This window comes from Dipodomys ordii, unplaced genomic scaffold, assembly GCF_000151885.1.
Source record: "Dipodomys ordii isolate 6190 unplaced genomic scaffold, Dord_2.0 Scaffold212, whole genome shotgun sequence".
NCBI classification, from domain to species: domain Eukaryota; kingdom Metazoa; phylum Chordata; class Mammalia; order Rodentia; family Heteromyidae; genus Dipodomys; species Dipodomys ordii.
In genome coordinates this window covers 1204005-1216816 of record NW_012267428.1, presented here as the reverse complement: position 1 = coordinate 1216816, position 12812 = coordinate 1204005, and the positions used below count along the sequence as shown (strand labels likewise).

The 12812-nt window shown below is 50.3% G+C and overlaps 1 protein-coding gene across 2 annotated transcripts; it reads left to right on the top strand.

The window, feature by feature from the left end:
- The first annotated feature begins 292 nt into the window (after nt 1-292).
- Sftpb (surfactant protein B) lies at nt 293-8440 on the top strand. 2 transcript variants are annotated; one of them, XM_013035450.1, is made up of 10 exons: nt 293-356; nt 1787-1914; nt 2150-2221; nt 2506-2631; nt 3152-3316; nt 3519-3608; nt 6072-6186; nt 6430-6590; nt 7797-7877; nt 8378-8440. In XM_013035450.1, exons 1-10 carry the CDS (start codon nt 293-295, stop codon nt 8438-8440), a joined length of 1065 nt encoding a protein of 354 aa, XP_012890904.1. The 2 variants fall into 2 exon arrangements, with proteins under 2 accessions (XP_012890904.1, XP_012890903.1); XM_013035449.1 differs by having other exon boundaries at nt 6003-6186.
- Nucleotides 8441-12812: the final 4372 nt, after the last annotated feature.

Below are 12812 nucleotides of genomic sequence, written 5' to 3'. Positions count from 1 at the left end.
GTGTGGAGGCCCCTTGTTTGGAGAGAACCAGGACTCCTGGACTATGGGGGCTGGTGGGGAAACAAAGAGAGGAGGGTCGGGCTGTGGGCCAAGACAGGGCAAAGGCAGGCAGGAGAGTTCCTGATGGGAAGAGGCGGGATCAAAGCACCTGGAGAGCTCTCCAGGACCCAGGCAAACACGGAGGTCAATGCTGCTCCCTTCAAGTCCTTTCCCCAGGCCTTCTCCACCCCCACCTCCCACCCCCAGCTATAAGGGTCCCTGCCCCAAGCAGGATGCCCAGGTTGCAGGTGCCATGGCCAAGTCATACCTGCTGCCATGGTTGCTGCTGCTGCTCATGCTGTGTGGTCCAGGCTTTGGTGAGTCTCCCCAGCCTCTGTCATGGAGGCATCTCTACCACTTACTGAGCACTAGCTCTGCCCAGACTTGGGATAGTCTGTACATAATCCTGATCTTTTTTTTTAAGTACTAGGGCCTTGTGCTTACTAAGCACTTGTTTACAGCCCTGTTTTGTACATGTGCTGGTACTGGGGCTTGAACTCAGGGCCTCATGCACTTGCTCAGCTTCTTTAGTCAACTGGTACTATCCCACTTAAGTCATCTCCAATTTCAGCTTTTTTTTTTTCTGGCCAGTCCTGGGGCTTGAACTCAGGGCCGGGGCACTGTTCCTGAGCTTCTTTTGCTCAAAACTAGTACCTACCACTTGAGCCACAGCACCATTTCCAGCTTTTTCTGTGTATGTGGTGCTGAGGAATTGAACCCAGGCTTCATGCATGCTAGGCAAGCACTCTACCACTAAGCCACATTCCCAGCCCACTTTCAGCTTTTTGCTGGAGATTAGGATCTTTCTGATTTGTCTTCCCAGGACTGGCTTTGAACTTCATTTATCATATCATAGCCTCCTAAGTAGCTAGGATTATAGGATGAGCCACTGGTGCCAGACTCCATCCCTTTTGGCTTTAGTTTATTTAGTTATTCCTCCCTCCCTCCCTTCCTTCCTTTCTTCCTTCCTTCCTTCCTTCCTCCCTCCCTTCCTTCCTTCCTGCTTGCTTTCATCAGTCAAGAGGTTTGAACTCAGGGCCTGGGTGCTGTACCTGAGCTATTTTGCTCAAGGCTAGTGCTCTACCACTTTGAGCCATAACACCACTTCTGGTTTTCTGGTGGTTAATTAGATATAAGAGTCTCATAGACTTTCTGCCAAGGCTGGCTTTGAACCATGATTCTCAAATCTTTGCCTCCTGAGTAACTAGGATTATAGGCATGAGCCACCGGCACCTGGCCCCGGCTCTTTTCTGTTAAAATTGGGGCATATATACTGTTCACCCAACCTGGTCCTAACTAGAGATTCTCTTTATCTCAGCTTTCCAAGTAGCTAGGATTACAAGCATGAGTCACTAGTGCCCAACTCATGACAACTAAGGCCTAGAAACTCCCAGGTGGGGCTGGGAAGGTAGCTCAGCGGTAGAGTGCCTTGCATGCATGAGGCCCTGAGTTCTATTCCTCAGCACCACAAAAGCAGAGAAAGCGGGAAGTGGAACTATGGCTCAAGTGGTAGAGCACTAGCCTTGCACTAAAGAGCTGAAGTGCAGTGCCCAGACCCAGAGTTCAGGCCCCATCACTGACAAAAAAAGAAAAAAAAGAAATAGTACATCCTGGAAGGAGACTTAGCACAGTCTGACATGTGTGATGGCCATACAATTGCAGCAAAATGGAATTTGAGGCTGGGTAAAATCAGGGTGGCATGTGTAAGGTGGTTTCTGATAAAAGTTGCTCTGGTTCCAAACTGTAGCTGTCTGGACCACTTCATCCCCGGCCTGTGCCCAGGGTCCCGAGTTCTGGTGCCAAAACCTGGAGCAAGCTGTGCAGTGTAAAGCCCTGGGGCATTGCCTGCAGGAAGTCTGGGGGCATGTGGAAGCTGTGAGTGTCATCCAAGGGCTACAGTGGGGGTCTGGGAAGGAGGGTGCTGGGTGGGCTCTGAACGGGCCTAAGAGGCTTATGTGATGGCATAGAGTGGGGCTAGAGTAAGGTGGATGGAGTGGGATGGTGGGCAGTTGCCGGTATTTTGGAGGTACTTGTCAGCAATTGCACAAGAGAGCCTCCCTCTCTACTCTACTCATGTATCCCCACTTTGCCGCCCCCCCCACCGCCCCAGGATGACCTATGCCAGGAGTGTGAAGACATCATCCGCATCCTTACAAAGGTGGCTAAGGAGGCCATTTTCCAGGTAAAGATGCCCAGATCCTGAATAGAGTTTAGGGAACAAGAGATGAAGACCAAAACAGAGGGCATTTCCAGGTCAAAGGTGAAGCCTGCAACTCCACACTCCTGACCAAAGCAGGCCCTGGGACTGAGCTCAGCCACAGCCAGATGGCCCTGCCAGACGAGGAGGGTCCTATAGTGCCCCAGCAGAGTGGGCCAATCTTCTCTGGTGGCAGCTTTGCAGCAAGACACTCAGATGGAAACAGGCCTTGGGAAGGCCAAGCTGATCATTCCTCTCTGTCCTCCCAGGACACAATTCGCAAGTTCCTGGAGCATGAGTGTGACGGCCTCCCCTTGAAGCTGCTAGTGCCCCAGTGCCGCCATGTGCTTGAAGTCTACTTCCCCCTGGTCATCGACTACTTCCAGAGCCAGATTGTGAGGCCCCGACCTGCCCTCCCACCACTTGGACAAAGCCCTAGGGATACGTGTGTGTGTGTGTGTGTGTGTGTGTGTGTGTGTGTGTGTGTGTGTGTGTGCATCCACCCCACACACACATACACACAACTTCCACAGCACCCAGATAGAGACACACACACACACACACACACACACACACCATTCCACAACAGGCCCAGGAAACATGCTCTTCAGTCACGAACCTAGGTCAGAGCTTTACCTGCTCAGCAGCGCACAGCAGCCTGCACTCTTTATAGAGACTCACACATCCCCCCTCTCTCACACCCAAACTCACAACCATTCACACACATTCCTAGGCACCTTCTCCAAGTCTCTCCTCCCTCCCCCTTCCTCCACCCCCCTGCCCATCTTTGCCTTCCATCCCCTTTTCCATGGAGCCCTGGGACACATCATTCCCACCTCCCTGATTCCCTGTCTCTGAGCATTTGGACCAGCCTGAGCATAAGCCTAACAGCCCCCCATCCTCACTGTGCCCTAGACCCCAAAGACTGTCTGCCGCCATGTGGGCCTGTGCCAGTCTGGGCAGCCAGAGACAGAGCAGGAGCCAGGGGTGGCAGACTCTCTACCTGACCCTCTACCAGACAAGCTGTCCCTCCCTATGCTGCAAGGGACCATCTTTAAGCAGTTTGGGCCTCATACTCAGGTAAGGAAGTCAGGTGAGAAACAACAGGGTTAGAGTGGCAGCTGAGGCCTCGTGAGCACTTGGGAGAAGAGCCAGAAGGCACTAGAAGTTTGGGACAGAGCCTAAGTCAGGAAGGAGAGAAGGGGAGGAGGAGGCGGGGCAGGCAAGGCCCTCAGGATGCCTTCTCCCAGCTCCCAGCCCTCCACTCTGTTTTCTCGCACAGGACCTCTCTGAGCAGCGGCTCCCCATCCCCCTGCCCTACTGTTGGCTCTGCAAGACTCTCCTCAAGCGAGTCCAAGTCGTGATCCCCAAGGTGAGGCGACCAGCACACATGGAGCTTGGGTGAACCTCTCCCAGCTCCACCTTTGCCCATTCACAGCTCTGTACAGTCCAGCTCTGCCACAGTTAGGAGAGGAGCCATCTGTGCACTGTCCCCACCCAAGGAATCCCAAGGCTCAGATATATGAGAATAGGTAAGGCTCAGCCTTGTCTGCCCCAGCTCAATATCTAATGGCAAAGAATCTCCAGTTGTCTCTGTAGAAAAGATGCTTTAATTCTCAAAGGGAGAATGTCCACAGATAAGCTTCCCAACATGGCCAGCGTCTGACTTGAGTTACCCAAATCTGTATTGGCTTTTGCCCAATAACCCCTCAGCCCAGAGAGGCCCTCTCTCATAACCCAGCCAAACAAGGTCCTGTCTGCCCTCTGGCCACTAAGGATTCATAGCAGAGGGTAAGGACGAACAGTGATATCAGGCTGATAAGACAGAGAGAGGCTTTGAGGAGGTGACAGTTAGGTTGAGAAGACAAGGCCCCAATCGACCAAGAGCCTAGAGCAAGAATGAGCTTGGCAGCCAAAGGGGCTGAAGCAGGAGGACCAGCAAAAGAGAGATGGCCCAATCATGCCATCCAGACCTTGTTAAGACAAGTTAAAAAAAAAAAAGACAAAGGCTACCATTCTGAATGTCATTTATAGCTAGTGCAGAATTACATCAAGGAGAAAGATCACTCTTGCTGCTAGATAGATGGGAAGGTAAGCACCCATGCTCATGTCTGTAATCCTAACTACTCAGGAAGTTGAGATCTGAGGATTATGGTTTAATGACAGCCCAAGAAGGCATACTTGAGAGAATCTTATTTTCAATTAACCACATAAGAAAAAAAATCCAGAAGTGGAGCTGTGTCTCAAGTGGTAGTGCCAGCCTTGAACAAAAAAGCTAAGGGACAGCCCCTGAGTTCAAGCCCCAGCGTGCACACATGCACAAATACACACACACACACACACACACACACACTCCATTGGGCAGGTAGGAGGCAAAATAAAATCAGGCAAGAAATTTAACAGATTACTGAAGAACAGTCACAATGGGGTGGTGGGCAGGATGGAGCTAAGAGGGTAGATGGGGGTATGTTGGAGAGGGAGGCTTGACTGGGCTTACCAATGGATGGTCTGCAGGAGTGAGGGCATGAGAGCAATCCTTATGACCCACACACACTGATAACACCACTGGCTGAATAGGAACAGTTGAGAGGAAACGGTGTTCTTCCTTGTTAAATTGGATGTGCCATATGCAGAGAGAGGTTAAGCAAGTGGCTGGACATAAAGCTCTGGGGAAAAGATCAAGCAGCAAGATCAAGCTGAGAGTGAACCAGATGAAAAATCAAAGGAGGAGGAAGGCCAACAAGGAACAGAATATGCAGAGGTGGAACTGAAGAACCAGATAAAAGAGAGGAGAGATAGCAACAGAAAAGCTGAGGGAGAAGAGCTGGGGACAGGGACGGAGGGTGGGGGGACCATGGTGTGGCACAAAGCCAAGAGAAGGCATTTCAGAAGGGCATTACCTGTGCTATAGCATTATCAGTTGGTGGTTCACACCTGAAATCCTAGACACTCAGGAGGCTGAGATCCGAGGATCCAGGTTTGAAGCCAGCCTGGGCTTGAAGTGGAACTGAGGCTCAGTGTTAGAACATTAGCCTTAAGCACACGTTTAGAGATCGTACCTAAGCCCTGAATTTCAAGTCCTGGGCTGGCATAGGGGTGTCCCGCAGATATGGCAAGGCAGGTTGTGAGTGACCCTGGCCAGTGTTCTGAAGGAGTGGTGGGGACAGAGCCCAAATGGAATAGGTTCCAGAGACAAGGGAAGGGAGCCACAAGTGTCAGTGGAGTCATGTTAGCATGCTCACCAGTTCACCTTGGAGAGTTCTTGAGGCCGAGAGAGGATACTCCCAGATGAGGCAGGGTAAGGACTCGGTGGACTGAGCAGCCTGGCCTTTGACAGCAAAAACCAGGAGTCATGTCAGAGCGGGAGCAAAGGCTGAATGTGCGTGGATGCTTTTGGTGAAATACCCCATTGGAAAGGCATCACACTAGTGGGGTCCACATCCCTGCTGGTGGCCTTAGCCACGCCTTTCTCTGGCTAGCCACATCCCATTGGGCAAGCCAGGAACTGCTGGATGATCACTCACTCAGGTGTCCCCTGAATCTCCTAGTTCTTTATCCTCCATGCCCTTACTTGGAAAGGGAGTAAGATATAGATAGATAGATAGATAGATAGATAGATAGATAGATAGATAGATAGATAGATAGATAGATAGATAGATAGATGTGTGAGTGTGTGTGTTGTGTGTGTGTGTTTGGTTGGCACTGGACAGGGTAGAATCTTGCCATGGGAAGGTCCCACGCTGCCCTCTCTCCACCTCCATCCCAGGGTGTGCTGGCTGTGGCTGTGGCCCAGGTGTGCCACGTGGTACCCCTGGTGGTGGGTGGCATCTGTCAGTGCCTGGCTGAGCGCTACACAGTCCTTTTGCTGGATGTACTGCTGGGTCGCATGCTGCCCCAGCTGGTCTGCGGCCTTGTCCTGCGATGCACCACTGAGAATGGTATTGTCCCAGGTGAGCCTCATGCTACCCCACCCACTGTCCCCACTGACCCCATTGGCCACTGTCCTTTTGCAGTCCTGGCTATGCAACCCCCACTTCTTTCCTCCTCTCCACCCCTCCCCTTTCATTTCTACCTCCCTCTTGCCCTCTTCCTCTCCCTCCTCTCCTCCCGACTTCTCTCCCTCTTCCTCCTTCTTCTCCCCTCCCCCCCAGCCTGGAATTTCTGCAGGGTAGATTTGGCTGTTTTCTCTCTAGCCCCCCCAGCTCTAGGATCTCTGGCAGAAGAGGGGCTGCTGCAAGACTCCGAGTGCCAGCTCTGCGTGTCAGTGACCACTCAGGCATGGAACAGCAGCGAGCAGGCCATGCCGCAGGCAATGCACCAGGCCTGCCTCAACTACAGTTCAGATAAGCAGAAGGTGAGGGGCGGACACGCAAGGGACTTAGGTCTGGGCCTGTCTGTGGGGAGGGCTGAACCAAAACAAGCTTTGCAGCCAGAAACATGTAGGGCAGGGTAGACTGTAATCCAGACAGGCAGAAAGGACTTAGGTCAGACAATAGTGGGACTGTAGTGACTGTAAGTCATCTCTGGACACAAAAGTCAAGCTTGGAAGTCATCCTAGACACAAGGCCGTGGGTTCAGAGGAGCCAGCAGGCCTCTGTCAGGGGTTAATGCAAGGTGAGTCCTGCTAGTTCCAATGGAGTCTTGCCATCCATCTGCTCCAAAGTGTATCAGCTGTGCTATGACCCAGGTGGTCATGTGGTAGCCCAGGTAATAGGTGACACAGCCAGTACCTGGTATAGCCAAGGCAGATAGAAGTGGACAAGGGCCTGGACTTCTCTCCTGGGTCCCTCCCTGTGCTCTACCCTCCTCTGTGTGACCAATGGTGGCACAGTGGACCTGCTGTATTCAAAGTCCTAACGGCTTGTCAATATGTGGCTGATGACAGTACACTTCCTTTTTTTTTTGTGAGTCCTGGGGCTTGAACTTAAGGTTTGGGCACTGGCTGTCCTTGAGCTTCTTTTTGCTCAAGGCTAGCACTCTACTACTTGAGCCACAGTGCCACTTCTGGCTTTTTCTGTTTATGTGGTGCTGAGGAATCCAACTGAAGGCTTCATGCCTGCCAGGCAAGCACTCTACCACTGAAGCCACATTCCCAGCCTCTACATTTCCTTCTTAAAGCAGTACATCCTTTTTCCAGGAGGCAGCCCTGAGCTCCATGCTTTTCCTACAGAAAGCTTCAGACTTTGGTTTTACTTGCAGTCAGAGCTGCTCAGTGGGGCTGATGGTTAGGTGCCTGGCATGACCCAACAAGGTACAGTGGCGGGGCTGGGAAGGTGGCTCAGTGGTAGAGCGCTTGCCTTGCATGCTCAAGGCCCTGGTTCGATTCCTCAGCACTACATAAGCAAAAAGAAAAAAGCCGGAAGTGGCGCTGGGGCTCAAGTGGTAGAGCGCTAGCCTTGAGCTGAAGAGCTGAGGGACAGTGCCCAGGCCCAGAGTTCAGGCCCCATGACCGGACCCAAAAAACAAAAAAAAACAAAAAACAAAAAAAAACAAGGTACAGTGGCCAAGAATGTCTTGTCATGGGTTTTGGCATACCCACTCCATGTTTGTCTTTCCTCAGTGCAAGCAATTTGTGGAGCAGCACACCCTCCAACTGCTGGCCCTGTGGCCCAAGGCCTCGGATGCCCATACCATCTGCCAGGTACATCCATCTCTCCATCTAGACTTCCCTTGGCTTGCAGAGCCTCTGCCCTCCTGGTTATCAGAGATCTCATGCTTCTGGGTGCAGGACTAGGTGATTTCATGTTTGCAAATAGAGAAGGTGTGATCTCAGAGGCAGAGAAAACATCACAACAGAATGAAGACCTATGGGGTGGGAGGGACAGCTACAGGCTGTGGTATTATGTGCACTTGGGGCTGGGGCTGTGTTCACTGAGTGGGTGGAGGATGGAGTGAGGACTCATCTCTAACTCCTCTGGCTCAGAGAGTGTCACGAAGGACTGAAAAGGTCATGCCAAGAGCACTAGGCCCACGTGGAGAGAGAATTAACCTTCTGGGGGCCTCCATGCCCTGCTCATCCTGCCTTGCCCTGTACCAGCCCTCTTCAACTCCCGCCTGAGGCCTTCCCTTCACCCTTCTTGCTTTCTGGACTTTAGGATCGGGGATTGGGGAGCTGAGGCTCTAATGTTCTTCCTGTGACAGGATCTAGGAGCGTGTGCAGCCACCTTCAGCCCTCTCCAGTGTTTCCGAAGCCCCTATCTCTGATGGGAACTCAGCCTTCAGGTAAGTCTGTCTTAGCTGGGGATGGGGTAGGCTTGACTTCCAGGGTGTCTGGCAAGAGGAAGAAGGTGGTGGGTCCTGAAGGCTGCTCCATCCTACCTTCCTAGGCACAGCTCCAGACTCCTAAGGACCTCTTTTGGTACCACCAGGAAAAGGTCCTTTTGGACATCTTTATTCCCTACCACTTTGCCTGTTGAAGATCTCTTTAGCTCCTGCTGAAGCCTTCCTTCACCTTCCTTGTTCACCAGACTGGCTGACCCTGGGGGATCTGACCTGCTCTGCCAAGGCCAATGTTTCCTGGACCTCAGAAGTCAGACTACTGTCCAAAGCTGTCTCCCCTTCAGATGCCAGAGCCACTATTGTCAGCTCACCCCACCTCCTGGAGCTCCATTTCTCTCCTCCTGCCCACCATTTTCTTAGAGAGGGGCAGCACCTTAGGGTGGAGCAGAGTTAGATGACCTTTAGAAGGACCTAGAAAGTGACCCTGAGGCAACCTTGAAGCAAACTTAGGCCACCTTAGAAATCTGCTCAGAGCCAGCCCCAACTGGATGTGTTCACCTATGCTTATTGTTTCACATTGATTTGGTGAGTGCCTGTGGTCAGGACACATTCTGGCTGCCACTGAGTAAGAGTGACACCTTGTCATCCCAGCATGGAGTCAGACCCATCTCTTCCATCTGAGGGAAGAGCCCAGCCCTGCCTGGAAACCTTGTCCAATACAACACCTGTAAAGGGCAGTAGGGGCTCTCTGCTCTAACCCAGACCCATGGCTCAGGACCAGTTTAATGCGTCACTCCCCCTATCCTTGACAGCTGGGGCTCTGATGTGAGGAAGCTGCCCAAGGGCAGATGCCTCTCCCAAGCTCCCAGGGATCCCAGCCTTGCCACTGAAACAGGGAGCAATGGGCTAGCAAAGGAAGCCAGGCTGTGGCCCTAACTGGGTTCTCAACTGGCACTGAGTTCCTAGACAAGCCCCTCTCTAGGATGTCACTGTCCTCAGCTGTGTAACAGCTCAATGAGAGGTCCTCCTCACCATCTCAGCAACGGTCCCCCTCCAGCCTTGGGCCCCTGTCCTCAGTGTAAAGGAAGTTTACCACCCACAAGCATCCTTCCCACCTACTTTCCTCTCAGTACCTTGCACTAGAAGACCACAAACCCCAGCATGTGCCATGTCTATCCCAGCTCTAACTACAACCCCACACCAGAACCACACTCCTCTGGGTGTCAGGTTCAGCAGGGCAAACAGAAAGAAGCTGGCCCTACTTTACACACACACACACACACACACACACACACACACACACACACACTCCACAAACTTAGGAGACTAGCTTCTATAGTTCTTTGTTAATGCTTCTATGAAATTCCAAATCCAAATTCAAAATAGAAAATGGGAACAAACAACATTGTACTGTTTCAAATTGTGCCTTTTCAAAACCATAGGCAACCCATGATGTAAGCAAAGCTGCATGCTCAGGCATGATGAAAAGGTGACTAGGCAAAGTTCTGTGCTTCAAGTGTTCTGCTATTAGAGAGCTGCTGCTTTTTGGGGATTTCTAAGTCTAGGGATGTAGCTCAGTTATTGAGTACTTGCTTGGCATGCATGAGACGCTATTTGATCCTCAACATTCCTCAAAGGGGACAGATTTCTTTTTATCTTTTTGCAAAGCAAACTTACAAACTTTTGTTTGAAATTCCAAAGGTGATTTTATGCTGATTTATCTGCTCAAAGCTCAGTTGAGACTGTGCATACCAATGGTCAGTTCTTAGGTAATGTAATTTCTGTGACACTGCTAATAAAGTCCTATTCACATGTGCTAAAGAAGACACTGGGACTGGGAATGTAGCTTAGTGGAAGAGTGCTTGCCTGGCATGCAAGAAGCCCTGGGTTTGGGCTGGGAAGTTGGCTCAGTGGTAGAACGCTTGCCTTGCATGCCTGAGGCCCTGGGTTTGATTCCTCAGCACCACATAAGCAAAAACCACCAGAAGTGGCACTGTGGCTCCAGTGGTAGAGTGCTAGCCTTGAGCAAAAAGCAGCTCAGGGACAGTACCCAGGCCCTGAGTTCAAGCCCCAAGACTGGGGAAAAAAAAAAAAGATACTGTCCTTTGCTGTGCTGTGAGAGCCAAAGGCTCACCCTGAAGCCAGTAAGGTTGGGACCTGCTTCACCCTGCCTTAATAAGAATAGATAACCCCATCTCTTCTTTACCACTCCAGTCTAGCCTACCAACTCCTGCCTTCCTTCTTCCCAAGATTATCTATGGTAAGAAGGTACCACAACATGGGGTTGGGAAGGTGGCTCAGTGGTAGTGTGCTTGCCTTGTATGCATGAGGCCCTGGGTTTGATTCCTCAGCACCACATAAGCAAAAAGAAAAAAGTTGGAAGTGGCGCTGTAGCTCAAGTGGTAGAGCACTAGCCTTGAGCTGAAGAGCTGAGGGACAGTGCCCAGAGTTCAGGCCCCACAACCGGACCCCCCCCAAAAAGAAGGTACCACAACAAAATGAATAAACAAATACATCTTTAGCATTAAAGACCTAAATACCAGAAATGTCCTTCTATTTATATAAGAACTTTTGTCTTATTCTAAATTTGTTTAAAATTTTAGAAATTACAGCCCCCAAAAGAGAGAAACACCCACAATTCTACCAATTCCCAGAGAGAACTATAGCAAGACATATAATTTCACATTTAACTCAGACCTTTCTCAACCCCTTCTCCCCCGCTGGCTTACCTCCAACATACAATTGCATACAAGTACCAGAGTAAGCTTTCTATTCCATTGCTGTGGGGGAGGGTTGAGACACAAAAGTCTTTGATACAAATGCTCTGGGTCTTTCTGATCCTCTGTGACTTCTAGTTTGGGGTTATGGTACGAGAGCATGAATTTACTTCCTCATCTGTGGCTCACATTCTGGCCAGAAACTGAGGCCTCCAAAAGAGAAAAGGCATTCTGTGGTTATAGCTGTAAGGGCACACAAGCCAGGCTCCTGCTCACAGCCCTATGTCTCTCACAGGACACGTCAGCAGCCTGACAGATGGTCCCCAAACTCCATTGCCACAGACTATATAAGAGGATGACACAAAAGTTGGGCAGAGGTTCACCCTTGGAGAATGACTATGGATTATCATCAGCTTAATTGGATGGTGACTCCAACTGAAGCTGCCTTCCAGATGAGGCATCTTCACTGATATAGCAGAACCTCTGGTACATGGTATACAGCTACCAAGCTAGTATCAAATGGGGTTTGTCGACACCAATTTGTAAGAATCACAAAAAGTAATTTGCTTTTGTCTGGCAGAGTCAAAAGAAAGCCTTCACAGTGGTACCCAGAATTGTCAATTCTCCTGGTGTATATAATACATATAATACAGCCCGCAAAATTTCATTTGTTTTGCTGCCCAGACCAGTCTTAAATTCCTAGGCTCAACTATTACTCCCACATTAGCCTCTCCAATAGCTGAGACTACATGGTGTGCCGCTGTGTCTGACCACAGAGATCTTAATAATCTGGACTTCCCACACAACCCACCAGCCCATTACATACACTGATGATACTATGCTGGTTAGATCTGATGAGCAGGAAGTACATTAAATGCTTTGGTGAGAAGCTGAACCCCCCAAAACAATTTAAGTGACTGTCATTTCAGTGAAGTTTCAAGTTTGGGAGATGGCAATGGCTGAGATTCAAAATATCTCCTCCAAGGGGCTGGGAAGGTGGCTCAGTGGTAGAGCACCTTGCCTTGCATGCTCAAGGCCCTGGGTTCGATTCCTCAGCACCACATAAGCAAAAAGAAAAAAGCCGGAAGTGGCGCTGTGGCTCAAGTGGTAGAGCGCTAGCCTTGAGCTGAAGAGCTGAGGGACAGTGCCCAGGCCCAGAGTTCAGGCCCCACAACTGGATCAAAAAAAAAAAAAACTCCTCCAAAATAAACGACAAGCTACTGTCCATTCCAACAACCATATTCAAACAAAACGGTGCATAAACCATAGGGATTATACTGGTCTGACCCATGTACACTCAGAGCATAAGGTGAAAAGTTTAAAAGGGAGAACAAGTACTCAAGATTTTGGAACAAGCACAGGCTACAAAATGACCTACTCTATCCTTTGGTCTTATGATCCTAAAGATCCACTGCTATTTTGAAGTATCCATGGCAAACAGGAATACTGTACAGTCTTTGACAAACACCAGTAGGAGACTCACTCAAAGTGCAGAACTCTGGACTTTGGAACAAGTATATGCTTTCTGCCAATAGTTAATCTTTTGGGAAAAAAGAAAAAATAGCTGCTGGCTAGCTTTGGGTTATGGTAAAGGGGTTATCAATTTACTCGCTGCTTTTTCAGCTCCAAACTTGACCTTT